Source organism: Pezoporus occidentalis, unplaced genomic scaffold (genome assembly GCF_034315485.1).
Source record: "Pezoporus occidentalis ecotype Australia unplaced genomic scaffold, CSIRO_AGI_Poc_V1 ctg17, whole genome shotgun sequence".
Taxonomy (NCBI): Eukaryota; Metazoa; Chordata; class Aves; order Psittaciformes; family Psittacidae; genus Pezoporus; species Pezoporus occidentalis.
Genome location: NW_026913531.1, coordinates 7,415,397 through 7,439,469, shown reverse-complemented (window position 1 = coordinate 7,439,469; position 24,073 = coordinate 7,415,397). Strand labels below are relative to the sequence as shown.

At 38.5% G+C, this 24,073-nt stretch overlaps 1 protein-coding gene across 6 annotated transcripts in view; it reads right to left on the bottom strand.

Annotated features, from left to right (window-relative positions):
- TMTC2 (transmembrane O-mannosyltransferase targeting cadherins 2) overlaps positions 1–24,073 on the bottom strand; it is a 269,879-nt gene that overhangs the window by 111,336 nt on the left and 134,470 nt on the right. For all 6 annotated transcript variants that reach the window (XR_009963880.1, XM_062613860.1, XM_062613857.1 and 3 more), the window contains one exon: positions 5,468–6,293. Coding sequence is in view for 5 of the 6 variants with exons in the window: in XM_062613860.1 (XP_062469844.1) it covers positions 5,468–6,293 (826 nt within the window). In the remaining variant the exon portion in view is untranslated. The remainder of the gene's footprint in view (positions 1–5,467; positions 6,294–24,073) is intronic.

The following is a 24,073-nucleotide window of genomic DNA, read 5'->3' as shown; positions in this document are numbered from 1 at the left end:
GAGCCAAGCTTCTTGTCAGCATAATCTAAGCTTTTAATAATAAGTATATTTGAAGAAAGCCATACCTTCAAATATTTCTTCTCCTTTTGTCTCCAGTCATCACTAGTGATATGAAAATATTAATCATCATGGAAAATACTGGTCTATTGCATTCTTTTTGTTTGAGGGAAATATGGCTTCTTTACTTAGTTTACTACACGGTATTATAACTGCTTTTCCTCACTACGCTATTAGCTATTTTCATTGTCCGCTGAAGAACAGACCTCTTACTGACAGCTGCAGTTAGCAAGAAATCATTTTCTAAAAGTCGATAAGAATAACAGTAGAAAGCTGTCAAATCAGATTGAAACAGCTTCTAGTATTTACTTCTACCCAAGTGTACAGAACTAGAGCATACAATCTCTACAATGACAGGCATGGATTTTTTCTTTTCTTTCCTTTTTTTTAATCAGAGGAACAACTCTTGGGTTAGGACAAACCTGGGTGCTTTTTTAACAATAACAAATTATGCAAATGGAACAATATAAACTCACATGATTGTTTCCCCTTGCTCTACATTTATAATTAAAATAATTTGTATAGCAAATACATTTGCTTGCTGCATCAGAGTAATGGTAAAAGAGGAAATCAACACTACAAAGTATTCAACATGAGTAAAAAAAATAAATTTGGTGTTTTAAAAAATATTTTTTGAAAAAGAGTATTTTTTTCAGTTCAGAGAGGGGAAAAAAAGAAAGAAATAAAGAAAAGAAAGGTAATTGTCCATGAAGTTCCAGGGAATAAAACTGATCAACTCTAAATGCTATGCCAAAGATGCCAAACCTCCCCTGGAGACTGTTCTTTAAACATTCTACAGGCACAAACATTGCAGAATGATGCAGTAAGATCTTACAACCCTGTTGCAAAGCTAAAAAAAACCCCGATGTGAACAGGGAAAAGCAACATTGTGGTACAGAAGAGTATTTCAGTGTTAGAATATATTCTAAAGATATTAAGCAAAATTGAATTATTCACACCCAAGGGAACCTGGAATAGGAGCAAGGGTGGATAGAAGGAAAGCAACTTTCAATATTCATATGGAACAACTTACATATTCTTCTCTGTCAACACCATGTCTTGGTCTTATTGCTGCCCACTGAGAACAACATGGTAATTGAGATATGAAACAAGACACTAAGAATAGGATTTTTAACTTCAGGAAAGATCTGAAGCACATATTCCAGTCCTATTGACCTGTCCAAGATATGAACATATGACATCTCATTAATACTAATTTGTGATGGAACAAGGACAAACACCCGAGCAACATGCAGAACTGATTTTGAAGCCACAAGCTGCAAGGCCAACTTAAGTCAGTGCCACATGCGAGACAGGCCTTACCAGACTAGGTGTAGTGCCACAATAATGTAGCAATACTGCTTTTGGAACCAGCCTAGTATCTGTTTCTTGCTGTACAATCCATTGCAAAAGCCACATATATAAACTCAGCAGGATTTGAATGCACGGTTAAAAATAAGCAACTACTTGGTGTGGTGTGGTATTTCCAGGAAGGATCTTCAAAGCTTACTTACAAATGTCACGGCAACCACCAGGAGACTAAAATTATGATCAAGCAACTAATGGCTCTGCAGCACTCCAACAATCTATGCCTTGCTCTGTTACATTCTACTTCTTTAATTAGTGTCTCTAACAGTACAAAATAATATATATCATAATACATCATAAGGAATATCTTTGATGTTCAGATGTTGACTGCAAGGTACAAAATGGCCTGGAGGAAAAAGATAAGGCTTTTTGAAGCCTGCTTTTGGTAATACAGAGAAAATTAGAGACAAAAAGGCATAATAAGAACAATTATTTTGTGCGTCATTGTGATTTTATAAAAAACATGAGGTAATCATCACCACAGAATGACTCTCAGTCTAACTGAAAAAGACAAGTCAGCTACCACCAATTTATAACTTCTTTGTTTACATTTTGGGAGGCTTTCTTCACTATAGAAGAATAATCAAATAATGGGAGCTGGTTTATATCAGTGGGCTGCTCATTAAGTTGAAGGCAGCACAGAGAAATTCTTGTGCCTTTCCCTCCCTAGTGTCAAAACATGTACATGGCCACTTCAGGATCCATAAACTACGTTAATCAATCTTGCCTATTTTTCCTTCAAGTGCTGACAGACTGTAAAAAGGCAATGCTCAGATCACTTTAAAGATATCTGAAATACTAGCCATAACCAAAAGACCAGAACGAGCCCAGAAAGAGATGGAATCAAGGCATCCTAGGTCCTCACTATGACTCCACCAGGCAAGGGCCATTATCTTCCTGCCACACAGAAAGCCAGATATGAAAGCTGGCATGTGCACAGTGGCTCAGAGGTGGCACCACCACCTTCTTTCTCACTTGACTCTCCTGCAGTGTATTTTGGCGTTTTGAGAAAGGTGAGCCATGCATTATGCTTTTGAGTATTTTTTCCACATTTCAGTGATTGACAAGAGCAGCCTGTAGAAATGTAAATTGCAGAAAGGCTGTGGCTGCCTATGGGGTTAGGGGCTTTCTCACTTGAGGCAAAACACTATTTCTCTGCCTTTCTTCTCCTTGAGGGAGCCAGAAGAAAGAGCTGGCAAGGTACTTATTGCCCATCTCTTCACTGAGGATTGAAGACGAAGAAGCCTCTGAACAAATCTGCCTGAAAGTCCCATAGCAGCAGAAAAGATTATATTCATAACCTACTACAGCACAGAGGACCTGATTATAAACCATCACCATGTGAGACAACTCCATTTCCAAAGCAGTTCAGCCACATTAGTTCATAAATGCACCTGTGCTAATAGCTTGCCTCTCAAATGACCTTATTAGTACAATACATCAGCTCAATGTTATCACACAGCATCCAGCCACAGAGTGGCTTTCATCCTGCTAGGCCAGAATACAGATGGATCTGGAACAAAACACTCAGCTCCTTGCTTTAGCAAAGCTGGTCCTCACAGATATCCACTTCTTTATTGGCCTGCATATGGGGAATTTTTGAAGAGATTCCCTCTTTGCTTTTTAGCCGAGGACTAAAGCAGCTCTTGTTCAGAAGCTCTTTGCAGAAGAAGAAAGGAAAAGTGTTAGGGAAAATGATCCCACCACTCAAAAATGATCAGAAGTAAGAAAATACTCATGAGGAGAAAGGGCTGCAAGTTGAGAAAAAGAGAAATGAGGAGTGGCAGCTTCTTCTTAGCAGACTAGAAGGAAGGAAAACACTTTCTCTCTGCTGTCTAAGCAGTCCATTGTCTCACTGTTTGAACAGCCTATTTATCACTAGCATTCATAAAACTAAAAAAAAAAAAAAAAAAAGAGGCAAACAAAAATAAATTGTTTTTCCTACGTCAACCTCATTTAATTACTGAAGAGTAGTTTGAATTGTTCATCTCCTAATGCCTCAGTGGATTGGCAGCCAGTCCAGACCAGTCAGGCTTGCCTGATCATATAAGAAATAGAAAATAAAATTAGCATAGTCAAAGCCAGGGATAATCTCGAAAGTATTCACAATAATGAATAGAGCTAAGTGACAGGTCACTTTAGCTGGGAGTTTCTGGTACCCAGCCTTGTTACAACGTGTGTGGGCTAGTAAATATTCAGCAGAACTTCAACAGGATATTTTAAGGAGATTTACAGCCAGCTCAGTCATGTCTATATCACCACACTGACATGCTGTCTTTGCTTTTGCATATCTTACAAGAAACTTAATGTCAGCTTATATGGTGAGAAACCAGGCAATCATATATACATAAGTCTGCGCATACTGAGATGTGTATGATGAAAATAGCTTGCCTTGTCTCCGGGGAGCATAGTACCCAGCAGTTTAATTTCCAGACAACATCACAGCCAAACCTACTATTGGACAAAACCTAGAATTTTATTTTTTTAATCACAAAAACTGGATTAAAGCAAGCAGAAAACTATCAATACAGTCTGCAATATCTTGGGATCCCCACCAAAAATGGAACATACTTAACTATTTAATCAAATGTGCACACACTCTTTTCTTTCTAAAGAAAGCCAACGTTTTAATGCAAGCTTTACAATGTCACTAAACTGGTAAGTCTCACAGCATCATATCACCACTCTGGTGTGCTGTCTTGCTGTTCACTTACTTCACTTCTTGCCCTCCTGCACTAGTTTTGAAAAAAAAAGAAATGGGATGTGCTTGTTCACGGTTAACAAAAAGTCACTGCAGCAACAAGTTTAATAATTTTACCTAGGGAGACAAAGTATATGAAGAAGAGCTACAAAAGCAGACTGACAATTGACAAGCCACTATAATGCTGCTTTGCAAGGCATCTTATCTGTCAAATCTAGTTTTTCACTCTCTATCAGCTTTAGGCAACACCTGCATTTGCCTCATAGTAACACAGCTTTTAGACTATGGCATGATATAACTGTCTAACCAAGAAACACACCTCTGTCAGTGGATGACTTTGCACTTCTGGGCTTCTGAGCACAGAACTTGAAAAACTCAAGTGCAACATGATCAAAGGCTGTCAGATTTTTCTTTCACAGACAGACAAAGCAATCAAGTGATCCCTTCTCACTTCTTATGAATTGTGAATAATGAAAGCTTAGTCAATGCCTACACAGCACTCACAGGTGGTATTTTAACCATTCTCATAAAACCTGTTTGTGTGCCAAGAGCAGTACAGGCAGCATGTAGTTCAGGATCCCAGCTGGATCTGCCATATATGCTGAAACCACAGCTAAACATTGTTGCTGATGCCTGAACTAGAGGGTTTACTGTGTGTTTGGAAGTGCTTACACTAGCTGTAGCCCTATTTCATTATGGTATAGATACAACCAAGAGAAGTAGCTGGGAAACAAATAGCTTACATTTATACATTAACAGGAAGGCCTAAGTATTTGACAGTAACTCTTTACAGTACCTGCACGCAGGAAGAAATACAGTAATTTCCTAGGGTGAATAATATGACCTCATTTCCTCATTTTTATCATGTAGTATTGACGTTATTTGCATCATATGAAATAAAAAAAAAAAAAACACAAGCTCACTGATGGTGTCCTTTACTATTTTATATATTTCCTAGTCATAGAGAACAGAACATTAGGTGAACATATGAAAAAACTTCATCAGCATGATAGGTACCAGATTCCAGATGGAAAATTAGCACGGTGGGTAGGATCTTTAATACTAATAATGCATCTTTAATTCTAAAACACAGAACTAAGATAATGAAAAAGAAAGTATCGTCTTACCTTAGGGTCTCATTTTCTCCACGTTAACGCAAAACCTGTAACACCCTATCAAAACATACTCCTGCTTTTTTTCATTTTTTACTAATGTATGTACTACTGCAACTTAAAAGGACATTTCCTAGCATATCCTCTTTAGATACAGCTGATAAATTCAGACAATTCAAAGGCAAAGACAGGAATAAATAAAGCATTGACCATAAAAAGCAGAATTTACCTTTAGCAGGGTTTACTTTTATCCCTGACCTATACAGCATCTCCTCATTCTGCCAGTCCCCATTCCTGACAACAGTCTTGAGTCCATAGAAAACAATTAATGCAGCAGTGGAACAAAAAACCAAGTTCTTCAGAAAACGCTTTTGGGCTTTGACATAAAGGGCCCTGACACCTACTGTAACCAGCAGGCAGAAGCCCATACTAGGAACATACAGCACACGCTCTGCTATTACAAAGCCAACATAGAAAAATAGGTTTGTGGCAGGAACAAAGGGCACTATTAACAAAGACAGAGACAGAATGACAATGTTCTCAGTTGAAGGAAGTGGCAGTTTCTGCATTTCGAGCTTTTTTACACCATTCTCTTGTTTTGATGCAAAGCTTGACTTCACCTCCAGTGTCTTGTACTCTATGTCTGAGTGGCAGCTATGCCCATTAGCATTCTGCTTGCCGTTCATTACAGTTTTCCCATTGCATTCTCTCTCATTGCTGGAACCCTTCAAGCTAAAGTAGGCAAGGAGGAGAAGTCCAGCATAGAAGGCCACAGCGTGTAGATTCCTCCAGTCGCTGACTGCTTTCAGAAGAGGCACAGCATCCATAGACCAGTCAAAGCTGAGGGTATCTGGGCATAGCAACAGCCAGAGGTTCTTTGTTGGCAGGTAAAAGAAGGTCAGCGTACGTGTGAGAAAACTGTCCGCGTCAGCTGCTGGATTGTCAGAATTGGAAAAACTTGGGGGCTTGTTGCCCATCCAGTATAAGCGGACACCCAGCAGTGCAGTGCCCCACGAGGTCAATAAACCAATGCTGCAGAGGGTCAAATTCTTTCTCTGGGGAACAAAAAAAAAACAAATATAATCATCAACATAAATCAACAGCAGGTGTTCAATTCTGTAAATTCTGAACAAAAGGAACTGGGAAATGTAGAATACAACTTTTTTATTTTTTTTTAATGGAAACAAGCACTATAGATCTCAGTCGCTTGACATTTGAATAACAAAATATTGGGGTATGCTGTTGACCACAGACCAAAGAACAAGCCTTTCCACTTAAGCTCTGTCAAGCCTGCATCAGTCAAGCCTTTGGAGATCTTAGGGCTGTCAGTCCTTGCTTAAGATTTAGTTGTGCAACCCTTTGAAAAATTTTTATTTTAGAGGAATTTATGGAATATTACGATGACTGCAGCAAAAACTCCCAAATCCTTTCTTTGTTCCTGACTGTGACCAAAACGCCAGTTTGTCTTAACTAGATTTAAAGTTCCAGTTCCATTTTCTCTACATAAAGTGCATCCTAACGTATTCTACCTGAAAACTAAGTAACTTTCCAAGACTGCAAGAGACGAAAACAGATTCCATGCTTAGGTCTTCCAGCTCCTACTTACTAACTACAGTGGTCATTTGGAGCATTCAGATCTGCCTCCTATTGAAAGCCCCACTTAATTTTGCATCTCACAGCCAAACAATATGTTTGTTTTTTTTTTTTTTCTTCAAGCACACCATACCAAATAAGTGCTCTAAAACCTTTCACAACTTCATACCCATCTAAACAACATTTTGTGAAGCACGCAGCTGCCTCCACCTCCCCATGTCATCATGCTAGTAACTTGAAGAACCTCCCCTTATTTATGGAATAACTCAACATTTGCCATCTGGAACTGCTTGTTAGGTTCCCCCCTGCTGCATCCGAAAGCACTTACTTATTCAAATGCTTTCAGAAACATACCACTTCTGCCTAAATGAGAATCAGGAAGCAAGATTTTCTCACCTATTTCTATGACTGATGAGCCTAAGTTCTGCTCTCAATTACATGGGCACCCTAAAAGAAAGCTGTTTTGAATTACTCTCTCTTTGCAGAAGAATCTGTAAATGCTAAAATATGTGCATTTTTGTATTTTAATTTCTTAGATGCCTTTTGTAACAAACCTCTTTGCCAAATAGTGCCAGATACAACATAAGCATTTTGATAACCTTTCTCCCCATTATTACAAAGAATCATTTGTCAAATGTTTTTCCTTTTATTAGGTCTGTTTCTTCCATGTCACACTACGCATTCATGGGATGGTTATTCATGTTTCCTCAATCATTCAGAAGCAGGACTTCACACTGGAATTATCTTATTTCTTTCCGTTTATTTTCTCCTTTGTAGGGACACTCTCCCTGGATATGAAATAGAGATGCTAGTGCTTCTCCATTTTAGGTCAATTACTAATAGTTTCCTACCATCAGGCTACTGATGTTTCAGTAACAAGATGTGGTCTAATCATAATTTATCTATTTATCTCATGAAGAAATTTCTGTACAGTTTCTCTTTGTGAAGTTTAAAATACTTAATCAGTTAAACTAATTAATTCAATTTTGATGCAATACGGAAGAATTCAATGGAGGCATTAGTAGGGAACAAAGAAATTTATAACAAGAATATTTATGTACTTGTATCAGAACCATCTAAAAAGGCCTAAGTCCATATATTTTATTTACCATATTAATTCTGGTTTGATTTATTAGCTTTCGTATATTTCTATATCCTGAAAAATTAAATATTTTCTGGTAATAAATCAGTCAAAACCCACATCTACAATTTATAATGAATGTATTCCCTGGAAAGCCTATTGTAACAAGTTATTTTTATTTGTAAGCTGGATAATACTTGACAACTCATCTCAGATACTTTTCATCCCTACCTGCCAGGACAGTTGTCCTGGGTTCAGCAGTAGCAGTCATTTTTCTCCTTCTTGGTAGCTGGAACAGAGCTGGAACAGAGCTATCAGCTCTGTTCCCGAGCTGAAAGTCAAAACACTGCACTACACCAGCTACCAAGAAGGAGAAAAATGACTGCTACTGCTGAACCCAGGACAACAGTTTAAATGCTTTTAATGATCTGATACTGTGTAAATGGGTTATCACTTAAAATCCCAATTAAGTTTATATTTGAAACAAAAAGATTATTCAGAGTTTATGGAATTACATGCACACGTTCACAGTAAAATCTCTGTTCCTGGTTCAACTTGTCCTTTCATTCCTAGCAGATTTTGCTATGTGGAAATTTTTCTGCCCACCCCTCTGGCACAATTATTTTCAAACTCGTTTCCTTCAAACATGCACATAAACAACTGACAAATGTTAAATGTGACCTTTTTCGCTCTTTTTATAGACCCTTCTACAGTCTCTTAAGAGGAGACTGTTTATGCAGAAAGAGGCTGGGAAGTGGAAGATGGGTTTGTGTGTTTGTTTGTTTTAATTAGAAATTCAGAGCAGGTCTTTGCTGGAAGGCTATACACCACTTGAAAGATTATGACATCCTGAATACTAACAAGAAAAATATAATTATCAACAGATAAGAAGTGAGCTTTCACGGATTGTTTTGATTGTTGTTATTTTGTTAATACTTACTTAACAATAGAAAAAATTCTCTCTTTCCAAAAGGTTTAACTTTTCAATTAAATGCTGAGAAAGTTCACAGTACAGTGTTCTTTGACAAGACCATACTAGAGCAAATATGCTATTCCTCAAGGATAATAGCGAAACCTGCTAAAAGCCTTCAGATCTTTTTTGTACATCATAAAACAATAACAATGAAAAGTTTGCCTTTTGCTTCCTGCCCTAGAAATGCAAACAATCTCAGCGCTAATCCGTCCTCATTGCTGGTGCAACTAATTGCAGCCTCTCTTTTAAGTTTAAATTTAAGATCAGTAAGGTCTAGATCCTTAAACTTCTTTGGCTCTACAAAGAGCACAACTTAACAATATGCAGTATTGCATTTCATGCTTTAACAAAACATTTTTATGATTTTAGTTTTTTTGGGTATGGTTTTGTTGGTTTGTTGGTTTTTTTTTATTTATTTTGATGGCTTGGCTTCGTGAGTGAAGATTTGGGAAGGGCTTTAACCATTCTTACTACAAGCACGAAGACCAAGGGCAAGTGGGATATGAAAATCTGGTTGAAAAGAAGGGTGTTTAGGTAATCAGGAAGTGGCTGACCAGGACTGTCATCTCCTGAGCGATCTTGAGCTACCCATGCGCTGGTCTGCCCGCATGCAAGGTTGGATCTGCAGCTACCCATGCACCTTGTTACCTACTGTTTCGACCCTTGCCTGTTCATACAGACAAGTGAGAGTGAGCCCTTCCAGCCTGTGCACTGGATTTTTCAGGTGAGGAGCAGCATGCGCAGAACTGGCCCCACGCTTTACACCTGAGGTTTAACTGCCACGGCCTAGCGAGCTAGGATGGTGACAGCAAAGTCCTCAGGTCATAGGTTTTGTAAGAGTGTCCTTCTCTTAGATGGAAGACCACACAAGGCTAGATGAGCTCCATCTGCCCATGTTTGAAGATAGGAGTTTTCCTTCTCCTATGAGGAAGGCTTGTCTTCGCTAACGAAGATTCGGGAAGACCTTCACCCACGCATTCTGAACAAGACTGTCATCTCCTGGGTCAATCACAAGTGACTGATGACACAGTAGCACAACAAGCGTCTAGGCAGGATACTCAGAGGCGTTCAGTCATAAGCCCGTAGATGGTAGCCTCACGCCAGTGGCTCCTCAGCCAAGCACACGCACCAGGGGTCTGAACCTGCAGTTCCTCTCGTACTGAGCAGGATTACTATTGCAGCAGCACATCATCAGTAGGGTAAAATTACACCAGTGTCAAATGACGTATCTAAGCATCCACTCATGGAGCTCAACAATATTTAAGTAGGTGGTTTTCTACACCAGCATATGGATTTATCATGCTGTAAACTAGTTAACAGTAGTTAACTAACAAAAGAGCTCTGGTGGATTCTTTAGCTTAAATAACTGACTAAAGGGATGGAGTGCAAATATCCTCTTGTTGCCTCAGACACAAATGACTTGCATCCTTCCCCAGAAACAATTTTAGACATAGATCTCCTCAAAAGCCAGTAGCTTCACATCATCTTAAAATTAACTACCCGTTAACTGCAGTTACTGATAACCTATGTAACACTGACATGCCATTGTGAATTTTCAGATTTCAGAAGAGATCCTCTGAACTCCGTCTAAAACCAAGACTAAAACTGGGCCTAATGCTTAAAATTCTGTCTCTAACATTTGAAGTAGGATGGGTTTTTTCCCCCTTTTTTTCCCCTCTCTCAACATTCATGACTTTTGCACAGCTTTTATCTCTCTGTAGTAATACAGCCTGAGATACTTAGAAAAGTTTAGTTCACATTTTGGGTTTACTTTCTTCCAGGCTTTGTATAACAAACCAAAGGAAAAAGAAGAATGGTTACAGCAATTTACTAAAGCTAAATAATGTAACAGTTCCCCAGTAGACTTTTTCCTTCAAATAAAGGGCTTTCAAAATGAACGCTGCTCAGACAAGCACTTTCACTAGCAACTCTTCCTCTAAGCCTCCTGACAGCCAGTTCTCCTCTAACTGTGTACATTTAGTGTAGCCCAGCAGCAGGAAGAGATCCTCTGTAATGCTTGGCAGAAAGGATTTGGATTACTATACTCATGAGTCCTAATCCAGCCCATCTGCCATATGTTTTGACACCCCCATAAATCCTCTAACCTTTCATAAGTAGTCATTTACATCTGGGGAAAAAAACTGAGCACTGATTTAGATCAGATTTAACATCTCTCCTGCCTGCTAACAGTCAAGTACCACCAAAGCAATTTTAGTATTTGTGACTGCAGAAACCTTTTTCATCTTTTTACCAAAATGCATCTGTATGACCCACCCACACTGTACATTTCCCTTGCATTAAATCCTAATTCCTCACTCCATTACACTGCTCTTAAATAAGGCACTTCAGCAGATTTCTTGATCAGGCAGCCCCTGCCAAGGCTCAGTCATCACCTAAGCAGTATCCAAAGCATTTTCAAGACACTATTCTTTTAATTTAATGTCATCCATTTCACAAAGCACCATTAAATACAGTACATTGCCAAGACACTCCAGATATCAAAATCTTTGAGGCTAACCACATACAAAATGTTATTTTTAGAACTCAGGAAATGCAGAAAAGAAAGTAGGCATTATCCACACGAGTTTCTTTTCCAACTTAGAGCTCCTTGAAAATATGTTGGCTTGAAAACTGGGACTTCCCAAAGCAGTAAAATGCTACCAAATCACTAGACTGACAGTACCTTGTTTCCATGGTAGGTAGATGCTCCTGGATTACAGCTCAGCTGAGTTTGAGCTGAACTAGAATTCAAAATATATCTCCATCAGGGACAAAGCTATTTGCACAACCCCTGCTGGTTTTAGTACTGAGCTGCAAATGGCCTCTACCACTCCCTTTCCACTTGCCCAGTTTGCTCCTGCTCGCATGACCCACTAATTGAGATTCACTTATTTACACTGGTGATGCAACAGCTGGCCCGAAGGTCTGCTCTGCCTCTGAGTTGTAACTCTGCCTATAGCTTATCCAATATTGTGACCATCTGTACATATTAAATGACATTTACTTCTAGTGGTATTAACCCACAGAATTCTCCTCAACAAGTCAATGCATTCATAAAACAGATGAAGATTATGTGTACATAATTTTTACTGTATTTAGCAAGTACCACAAGCTAAGCAGTCCTTATTCCTGTTGACCTGACTTACTAAACTTTAAATTGACTTATAAATACTGACACTTAGAATTACTCAAAGTCTGCCTCTAAAATACTTAATACTTTAATATGTATCTTAAAATCAATCAATCAAACAAACAAAAAAATCAACACTAAAACAGACAAAAAAAATCCCATTAGTGTCTCAGCTGAAAAAATAGTTTTAAGGACTACAGGAGGAAACATAAATTGCATGAAGAACAGAAACTCTATGAATGACTGCAGAAACTGTAGAACAGCAGAAATGACTACATTAGCCTGATAAATCTGTGTTCATGATCAGTGCAACAGAGAAGGCTCTCTCTGAAGATAAGTCTACACAGCCAAATGCAGTGTGACAATGCTAGGTGATGCTAGGGATATCTACCCAGGGTTAATCCATGTATCTGCAGAAGCAAGAATTTAACAAAGGAGGTTAAAAGCCCAGTGGGACCCAAAGATATTCCTGAACTGCCAAACTGCTCAGGAATTCTGTCCAGCACTACTGATATCACTGCACAGGCAGATACGTGGTCCAGCAGTCACACCTTCATTTCATTTAACAAGTACTGTCTCATTTGAGAGGTTCTGTGGTGAAGGAAAGGCACTGCACTTTCTGCACCGGCTAAAATGCTGATAGCTCACTGAATATGCAAGTATGTAGGAAGGCAGAATTTGAACTCAAAATTATATTGAAAAAAACAGAAATATGCAGTAAAATAAACACATTTAAAAGGCAGGGGCAACTCTCATTGCTTAAAGCTACACAAATATGAGACATAGAAGGAGCAGTTGGCTTATCTTCAGAGAAGCATCAGGGATTATCATAGATCACAATCAACTCTTTTAAACCACTGCTAAAGAGGTAAACAAACACCATACTGAGACTACAAATGAAAGCACACCCTTCAAGATATATGAAGTAATTCTTCCTCTCTTCTCAATACTAATAAATCCTAACAGTGTCTGGTTCCAGCACAGAACTTGCAGAAATAAATTAAGGAACTGGATAGACAAAATGATAGATCAATTTATTTAAATTCACAGAGAACCAAGAGGAAATTCCAGATGTGTAAAACAGCACCAATTTGCCTCTGCTGCATGGTCTAGATAGTAGGACAGTCTCCTAGATGAGGCTTACTTGCTGTAAAGACAGGCTGTCCTCTTGATTAACACGCACACCTGAAGAGTACTCAAGGCTGAGGCCCATCATGTCTCCTCCACCATATTAAGTAAATCAGGCCTGACAATGCTTTTGAACTACTCATCCTGTAGAAAGTGTTGGCAACTCACTAAAGCCCTACTCATTTGGACTGATGGATATACATTTTTTCTTCTAAGGGAAGTTTGTTCTGCTCTTCTCTACAACATACAGGCATGGTTGAGAAAAAAAAAAAAAGAAGCAAAATGGCACTTAAAAGCACATACTGCAATCCTACCTATAAAACCTACCACCAAAGTTATTATGGCACATTTCATGTTTCCTACACCCATAAGATGGCAATGAAGGCAAATTAAAGCTGAAGAGCTAATTTAATATACAGTGGGAGAAAAATATACATTATAAGAATGTAAACAGACACATACTTTTTAAGTGACTAATGAAAATAGAAATAGATTTTACCAACAAAAATGTCATTTAATCCCAGATTAAGCCTCTGGCAATGATTAAGCAACTTTATCAATCCAGCAGAAGGAAGTAATCAATAATCAATTTCTGTACATAGGTTAAATAGCAACTTGTCTCTAGTTTTGACATTACAACCTATCTAGGAGAAATAGAAATACATCAGCTGGAAGCCCACTGAGCTACAAAAGTCAGTTTATACAGTGAATAACAAACAGCATCTTGTGTGGTTATTTTTCATTTTCCCTTTGCAAACTACAAAACGGAGGCATTTCATTTTATTTGTGCCTTTAATATACAGCAAAAGAACAAACAGCAAAGTTATACTGAAATTATACTCATAACAAAGAAAATATATTACAAATTTGAATCCTTGATTGTAATTCTTCCAGTAAAGCTTAAAAACCTACATTTTCAAAGAGAAACACAGATAACATTGAAAGTCCCTGTGAAACGCAGAACCTGCTCATAAACTCAGAAGGCACTGTAAATTATCAAGAAAGATTCATTTAAGATCATACAAATAGTCATTTATTAACCTTGGGGAAAAAAAAAAGAGTATTTAAAGCTGGGTTTGGCGCAGGTATTTTATTTTCAGATCTACTGGTTCTACTCAGAACCTATTTGTATGGTAAACTAAACAGAAGCTATGTTGTGACTTCCAAAAAAAGTGCTTCCCCTTTTCTACGCCCACCTATGAAATATATTTATGAGGTGGTACAAAAGGACGGTCAAAAGACACTCAAAAGTACTGCAGCTGTTATGCTTGAAGCCAGTATCTTGAGAAGTCAGAATAAATTTCACCATATCAACCACTTACCAGTCATTTATTTCTGATGTAGTGATTATTATATGTAACAGCCTAAAGGATGCTTTCTGTGGTCTGAATGCAATCTCTGCATAATGTCTACATATTCTATGCTGCACTAGCATCACATTTCAAACAATGGGAACCACAAGGAACTGGAGAAACTAAAGACAATGCAGCAATGACTATCAGTCTCAGCCTTCACAAAAAATTATTTACAGTGAGAACTATACACCTCTGAGATTCAAAGTCACTGCCAACAGTAGACGAAAGCTAATTCAAAGAGAATGCTTAAAGTAGGTCACCACCATTGATGAAAAGCTTGGATTCCAAGTATATTGACAGGGATTGGCCTTATACTCCTAGTCAAAACAAACAGCCTGAAGCACATCTGCATGTTCTGCACTAAAGCTAATGGAAAATAAGCAGGTGACTGGTGACAGCCAACATGACTGTAGTGATAGGACAAGGGGGAATGGCTTTAAACTGAAGGAGGGTAGATTTAGATTACATAGCAAGAAAAGAATTTTTTACTGTGAGGGGGTGAGGCACTGGCACAGGTTGCCCAGAGAAGCTGTGGCTGCCCCATCCCTGGCAGTGTTCAAGGCCAGGTTGGATGGGGTCTTGAGCAACCTGGTCTAGTGGAAGGTGTCCCTGCCCATGGCAAGGGGATTGGAACTACATGATCGCTAAGGTACGTTCCAACCCAAACCATTCTGTGATTGATTCTATACTTGCCTCCTTTGTCATCTAGTCTAGTCTTATCTTCCATGTAGATAACCAGAGAGCTATGAAGCATAGTCAATGAAATTCTGGAGATAAATACATGGATGCTTAAAGAGTATGACACTGGGGGGAGAACTCAACAACTTGTCAAAGAAATTAAATTAACAAATTTTGTAAGACCTGACCAGCAAGTATTGCAATCTCAGAGGAGCAAGACTGGGAAAATAACGTATTAATAACAATTTCATTTGTTCCTCTTTTCCATTAGATCACATTAGTTTCTTCTAAAATTGGTTATGCTCAAAGACTAATTTGGAGAAAATAGAGTTTGCTATGTCCTACGTTAGTTAACAGGATTTTTTTTTAATTAATTCAATTTTAATTAATTAATTTAATTAATTCCCTATTGAAGATACTAAATACAAATGGGTACAAATAACTGTTAGAAAATTAGTAGAGACACCAAATTAAACTTTTTGCAGCAAATAGCACTGGCTGGCTACATAAGTAATCACTACCCAGTGATAGCAAAGTGTTGCAAAAATGTCACAGGAATTAACAGAAATGTACAACTATAAGAATATTTAGTTAATAACAGAAACCTCATTTCAGTAGAAAAGCTCCTCAAAAGCATATTTGACAATTAGAATAGAATACCTTGAATAGGATGTGCTCTACCTTGATTCCCTACACATAAAATATGAAGAAAATGATAATAAAAAAGTGCTATTTTTTCTAACCTGAGTTTAGATACCTTTTTAATGGGTACTCAAAAGGATACTGAAGCACAGCCTTTTTCAAAACACAAACTGCATTACTAGTGTCTGACTCAGAGACAGAGTTAAAGGTAAAGCAATTACTGACCTCTGTAATACAAAATCAAATCCTTAATAATCCAGATAAAAAGAGATGAAAAATGGTGAAGCAGAACAGAGACGACAAAACTTACTTCATGTCATGTGATTTTATTGCTCTCCATTAAGATAATGTGAAGAAATTAGGCAGTTTGCAGTCTCCAGTGAAACAACAGCAAGATATTCTCAACCAAACTATTAGGGGGGGGACTTAAAAGAGTTTGGTTTTTTTTCTGGTACTGCAAAAGGTATGCTGAAGCCCCTTAACTGATTACATTAAACTTACTTGAAAGCCTGCACAGTTGTTTTTTTTACCTTAAAATAAGGTCTTTAATATTCCAGCTCGGAAATGATCTGTGGTCAAATCAGCCTAGCTGTAAGACAATCCAGCTTCTCTGAAGGAAATTAAAAATCATGTGTTATCTTAGAAGAAAACAAGAAACTTATTTGTAGATAAATACATTCAGTACCATTATCAAAACATTTGTTTTAAGTAAGTTTCTCAGGTTTTGGACAAAACAAAAGCAGCAGAAATAAAAACGGTGCAAACTGAAACCATTTGCCTGCACATACTCATCCGTATTCAGACACACATATACACAGACCCTTCCTTAGCAATTGCTGGTTTGTAGGTCTAATGCATTGCAAATATGTTTTGGGCATCAAGGAAGTAAATGCAACCACTTTTCCTTAGCATGGCTACAGTGCAAACAGCCAGCCATCATGAAATTCATTCCAGTCTCATTAACGAGTGAAGTTCGGAAGCACAGCATTTTGGAGCCATAAAGAGGGGATTTATAATGAGATTTCACTCAGTGGGAAGGCCAAAGTACAGCAGTTCTCCCTCCAAGTTATCATAATAGAAAGCTATTTAATGAGTGTGGGATTTCTTCAAGAATTCAAAAAAGGCAGGATTTGGAAGAGGATGTGTTACATTATGCAGACACCCACATCACTGAACATTTCTGCTACAGTAAAACCATCAAAATAAAAATCCTCAAAGTTATTCCTATTTTGAGCTTTCAAATGTAAAACACAGATTTGTAGAGATTAGCAGACAGACACAATTCAGTGTTTAAAATGTTAGCAAGGTTTAGTGAACTAAACTAGGTTTCCTAAGGTCATGCACTCCATAGTGCAAACAAGAAAAAAATTGTGCCCTGAAGCAAGACACTGCCTTGCAACAACAAAAGAACAGTGATAACTTTCCTCAACAAATTCTGCAGATGCCTGTGGCAGTATTGGTGACTCAAATTCAATTACACACAAACGTGTGTCCTCCCCTTAATCCAAGTCCAGATCAAAGCTATATCCAGCACCCAATAATGGTTTAAAAATAAACACATTTCAGTAACCCATATGCCATAATCTGCATGCACAAGATGGGGACATAAGGGCTTTGCATGCTAGAAATTAATCACCTAACTTTCAGATTACATTATTGAGTTTGCCAATGAAGGATGGTATTGGGAAGGTGAGGTAACACTGGAGCAGAGTATGCTAGAATTCTTAACATCAAAACACAGGTGCAACTGACACAAGTCATATTTATTTTTCCAACTAGCAAATTTAGACTGTGGCTCCGTCACAATACAAGACTCTAGACAGCAATGATGCTTTAGAAAGTTTTTATTTTCTGTTGTTTCCAGGGTGATCAGTTCTTTGCACAAAGTGGCATTGTGTCAGCCAGAGGAACAGGTATGAGGGTGGAAAGCTGAAGGAAGCACTGCAACTTTGTTAAGCCATGACTCCTACCAAAGACACCTATCAAACCACAACTTCAAGAGTATTGCTAGGGAGCTGCACCACAGACAGCACTACAGACAGCAGTAACCTCTTTCACCATGCAATCTGGAATTTTTCTTCTAAAAATGCTTCTGTTGCACATAGATTCAACTTAAGTATCAGCTTTCAATGACTTTATTTTTATCTTTCTTCACCCTGAATTCCTTTTATTGTTTGCTTCTGCCAAATACCACCCTGAATTACACAATAATGCCTTTAGAAATGGTGGTGTCCACCTTTTTGCCTAGAGTCTTGTAAAATCTAACCTGATCCAGTACTGCATCCTGGGAAGAACAATATTCATAGAATCACAGAACAGTTTGGGTTGGATAGGACTTTAAAGATGATTTAGTTCAAGCCTCCTGCAAAGAGCAGGGACATATTCATATAGACCAGGTTGCTCAGAACCCCATCCAGCCTGGCCTTGAATGTTTCCAGGGATCCAGAGATATCTATCACCTCTCTGGGCAACTTGTTCCAGTGTTTCAGTAAAAAACTTCTTCTTTATATCTAGTCTGAATCTACCCTCTTTCAGTTTAAAACCATTACCTGTGTTCTGTATCAACAGGTCCTGCTAAAAAGTTTTCCGCATCTTTCTTGTAAGTCCTCTGTAGGTAATGAAATGCTGCAATAAGATCTCTCTGGTGCCTTCAGTTCTCCAGGCTGAACAACCTCAGCTCTCTCAGCCTTTGCTCACAGGAGAGGTGCCCCAGCCCTCTGAGCTTTTTCGTGGCCCTCCTCTGGACTTGCTCCAACAGGTCCATGTCTTTACTGTACTGAGACTCCAGAGCTAGATACAATACACCAGGTGAGGTCTCACCAGAGTGGAGTAGAAGAACAGAATAACCTCCCTCGACCTGCTGATCACACTGTCTTTGATGCAGCACAGCATACTGTTGGCTTTCTGGGCTGCAAGTGCACATTGCTGGGTCATGTCCAGCTTTTCACCCGCAAGTACCCCTCAAGTCCTTCGCCACAGGGCTGCTCTCAAGCCCTTCATCCCCTTTGCCTGTATTGATACTGAGGGTTGCCAGATCGAGGTGCAGGACCTTGCACTTGGCCTTGTTGAACCTCATGAGGTGCACGTGGGCCCACTTCTCAAGCTTACTCAGGTCCCTCTGAATGGCATCCCATCACATATTGTCTACCACTTACTCTTCCAGAATTTTATCATTTAAATATTCAGGCAAACACAGAGCAAGTCCAGCTAAACTGGGGTTGTAGCCTTTGGCTGATCACAATTTCAGCTACCACTCTACTACGAAGACATTAATTTGAAAGAATTAATCCGTTTTGAACCATCATCAGTTACCTTGTTTGCCAGAATCTCATTAAGAGAAAAGACAAAAAACTTATAGTTCTTACATGAGTGAGTAGAGGTATGACGGGAGAGACAGCATCATTCATTAGACCAATCAGCTTAGCTAGAAAAACATACATTTTATAACAGGAAAAAAACAGTCCAAAACCAGACAGCTAGTCTGATAAAAGATACTACCCCCTTCCAATAAAGTTTGTTATATTTTTACTCTCACAATGACAATTATACAAGTCCTGCTTGCTATTAAAGAAGAAAAAAGCCTAGATAAGTGAAGGCAATTTTTGCCATGAAAAAGTCTCTTCATCATTCCACAGGTTTCAGCTCAAGTGTGCAAAGCAGAAATGAGGCTTTTAATACAATACAACTGGAAAGACATGAAGAATATGCTCTCTTCTTACTACATAGCACTTCTAATAAATTCTTACAGGAATGGGGAAAAAAAATCCCAGAATTCCCTTTCCTTTAAAAGAAAATAATGTTAAACGGGGAAATTTTAGAAAACTGGCTTTCCATAAGTGAGAGGCAGATATGGGGTAAAAAACTATAAATAACATGGGAATGGAAGGAAATCTTACAAGAGAAAACAATAAAAGAAACGAAGATCATAAACCAAGAGAAGGAAGGAGCAACACCAGAGACATAAACGAGAACAGTAAAAGGTTAAAGTAAGAAGACAGTCAAGATTTTATTCTTTCCCAAAGAGACTGCTATGAATCTAAAAATAATGGGGGGTGGAGTGGAAGGATGCACAAAGATCTTCAATAGTAGAACTATTCAAAATAAATCACAAAGTAAAGGAAAACAAACCAAAATAAATCTGAACATTTGAACAAAACCAGAAAGACAACTTCCTTGGCTTGAGAAACTCTTCCGTGACCCCACTTCTTTCTGTTTTACCCCTTCTCCCTGTCTGAATTTGCAAATATCTGTTGTCAGAATGGTCGTCAGCAATTGCAGTTTGGTTTGGTCTCAGGCTTTTAAAATAGACACAAATTCTGCCTGTCCTGGGTGGGTACAACAGTACATATATACTGTTGTTCTACCCTGTGTGGGTATACCAATACTTAACACGATGAGAACCTAGTGCCAGCTCTGCAGCCAGTTCCTCTCTACCTACTAAGCTGTAAACCTGTGAGGTCACCAAAAGAGCAGTTTCAGAGGAGACTATAGGAGATACAGGGGTATAATAAAAAGTAAGTCTTCAGGAAGACTACTACAGTTTATACTAAAATGCCAAGACCCTTAGCCAACAGTGCATTATATATATACACACACATATATAATTATATCTCTATACATACCTCCCTCTGTGGGTGAGGCAGATGCTGTGCCACATACATCCTTTGACATGTCAAGGGTTTATATTCTGTTCTTTTTTTTCCAGTTGCCTAATGACGACATAACTAATTTCCATGTAATGAATTCCAAACTTACTTTTCCACATAGAATTCTGGTTCAGGAATAATCATCATGGCAGGCTCCCGGGATTTTTTACAATTATGCATCCTGAGATGTCAGAAAGGGACCAACCATACTCAATTGATTTTCAAGACAGCAGCTAGGCTGCAAAGAAGTCAGAAGTTGTTAATCATTTACGTACTTCTCAACTTTGCCAATCAATGCAGCAAATACACTTCTTCACCTTGCTTAGAGAAAAAAATGAGGATAACCTTTAAAGACCAGGAGTACTCACACATTATGGATTTATCTGGCTAGCAATATTCATTTCAGTAATGAAAAATTTGACTGAAATGGCTAATGTTTTTAAATTACATACCTCCAAGTTTTATTAAAATTCCTTTTTATCTGCACAAGAACATAAAAACCATTAACTAAAATACATGCAGGGACAGAAATGACAACTGCTAAATTTTTCAGGAGTCCATCTGAAAGGACATTGACATTTTTCCAGTTATTAAATATTACATCTTCCACAATTCATATATCTAAGTAGGAACTGATCTGTAAAGACTAGACTGTAGTGACATTTGTACTTCTCTGAAACAAACTGTTTTAGTATTGCTGCATTGTTTGTCTGAGGTGATTTCTGAGATTAATGTTTCTTATATTAAAATGATGAACACTATGAAAATGATAAAAACTTCACACTGCTGAAAACTCCAGTGACTCCATTTTTAATCACTTACCAGCTTGGAAGCATCAGAATCTTAAATGGAAGTGAAATGCTTTAAAGCATGGACTCCACAGAAACCAGCACTCTGGGTGGAAGCTATGTCTAGGCTAGTCTCCAAGTTCCTTAGAAATCTTCCTTCAGTCTCAGTTTCACAAATGGAAGAATTAAGCAGTTGGACCTCTTTTTAGAAGACAATGTCTTTTCCTTTCTTTTGCTCAGTGACTTTCCAGAACCATGGAAATGCCTTCCTTTTAAAGAGAAAACTATAATTTCCACGTATCAGTCTGTATTTGTTATGTGTAACAGATCCCAGACTATACAGATATTCTCTTCCTAAGACTGACATTTTCTTTTCTCCAAGTTGAGTGATTCTGCATGCAATGCAATGAGTCAGTTCTCAGTTGACAACAACGAGCCTGAGTAAGTATGACTTGAGTCTGTTGTTCTGGAGGTGACCTGAGCTCTGGTATCTCATCGAGGAAGTATTTAATTTAGTATCTATTTGAGCACATACACATTGATCAGAGCTCACAGTGTGTATAGTGTGCTAGCACACAAATTGGATAAAGCACTCTGAAATCCTGACAGCACAAAAGTAAATGGGGGTGGTATATGCAGACCTGGATAACCTTTATAAGCACTCTGTCCATAAACTTGTCAGTGTATGCCTAAAAGCAGCTGCTTAAGGACGTAAGGATGGTGTCTAGGGACCCTGCTCAACTGAAGGTGACAGATGAACCTGAAGACAGATGAATCTGAAGACCCACCTTCTGGACTTCGGCAATGTGATGGTTTAGAATCAGCTGTGCCCCTACCTCCTTCTCTGAATCTTGACCCAAGCGTTTGTGTGAAAGGTTTACATACTTTCCACATACTACAAGTATAAATGAAGAGAAGTTTAAACCAACAGCTAAATTATGAAGCACACCTCCTACTTCCTGCAACAGACCTTGCTCGGACAAGAACATTAACACCTGGGGATAACCTCACTCCTGTCAAACCCACAGTCAGCCTTTGAGTCTTATCACAGAAATAACTCGAAGGATAGAAAACCCAGTTCGTATTAATTTTTGTTATTTGCTTTCTGGAATCCCAGATTAAAAAGGTTTACATTCTTAAGCTCTGGCCAAAACCATAAGGACTATTCATATTGGTTTGGTTGGGTTTTTTTTTTCCTGTGAAAGCTAAGATTCTCACTGGGTCAGATGTTACAAGTGTATAATTCATTGCTCACAGTTTACAGTATGTGTATATTTTGTTAAAGGGCTGTGGCTTGTCAGAAAAGCACTGGGTTGACTGCTTGTCTTACCAGGCAGCTACGCACTAGTTCAAGCGGAATGTTGGGAAGGAGGAGGGAGTTCTCAGAAAGCACCAAACTGAGAAATGCTGCAGTGCAGGAGAAACAGGGATAACTATGGGAAGCCATGAGCCATGAGGATGAGAACAAGAGGCTTGAGGAAAGTAGGGAACCAGGTCTTAGAGACAACAGGCAGATTTTTCTAGAGACCTATGGGACACCGCAGTGATCTATCTAAACAAGGAAAAAATAAGACGCCTCATTCTTGCAAGGACAAAACCTGCTTTCAAACACAACTATCTGAGTATACAACACCCAGCAAATCTGTTCTCTTTTATGAAATTCGGTGTTATTTTAATAATTACATTTAAAAAAAAATAAAGTTTTAAAAATTATTGGTGTATTCTCTTTAAAAAAAAGGTCCAGAGAGGACATATCTCAGAGCTCTGAGATGGCTTCACTGGCCTAAGAATTAAGGCTTAAAATGCTGAGAAAACTAACGCAAAAGTTGAAACTGCATCAGGGGCCTTCTTGAAAGTACTGTCAATAAATTATACTTTGCTTATGGAGCTTCACCTTTGCTCTAAAAATTGTCACAGATCCTGACAGAAAGCAAACTTACTGAATGTGAAAGGTCATCTTCTCTTTGCATTAACTGATTTTCCAAATGGAAAAGATCAACCAACACAGAGCATTCTGCAACTGGCAGCAAAAATCTAGCGTTTCTTTAAGGTCAGGAGCAAAACCAACCTAGAAAGAAATTTGGCTCAACACCAAGTAGAGAAGCAATAAAAAAGTGTGCCCAGATAGCTGGGCTGTCTGCTGGGATTGCAGCTAGGGTACAGTCCCAGAGGGGTTTCCTCCAGGCCAGGGTTGCAACGTGAGTCAGTAGGATGTCAAGTACACATGCACATGACCTGCCATTTCCCCACCAGACTCAATTATTGCTTTTAATCTGTTCCTTTGACAACAGAAACCCGATAACCAATCTGTCTGTGCAGAATCCAACTTCACCCATACAGAAATAATAAAAATAAAAAGGTCTTTAAGTAAATGCCTGCTTTTTCAAAAGGGGTTCAGCATATCAGGGATTAGTTCTAACAACATGAGTGACAACATTGGCAGCTTGATATAGGTAGGTGATGAGACAGCAGAACTGCACTTGGGGGTCTTTAAGTCAATGTGGATGAGTACAGAACAATGTAGGATGTCTAAGAATACTGCGGCAACAAAGTTATTTCCTGGAAAGGAAGACAGATGAGGAAGAAGGGCTTGAGCTTTGCTTTTTGAATGCTACAGTTTGTTCATTTTTACCTATTTTTGGAAACTATCTGAAAGCAATAAATTACGCCAATATTCACCTGTCTTTTGAGTATTTCCTAACCATTTACAATGCCAGACAGCAGTGGACCCCCAGCTGGGCAGTAGCTAACCTTTTCTGATGATGCAGCTGGTATTGCTGGAACATCTGCTAACTTTTCAGACAGGAATTTTCCTCTTTTT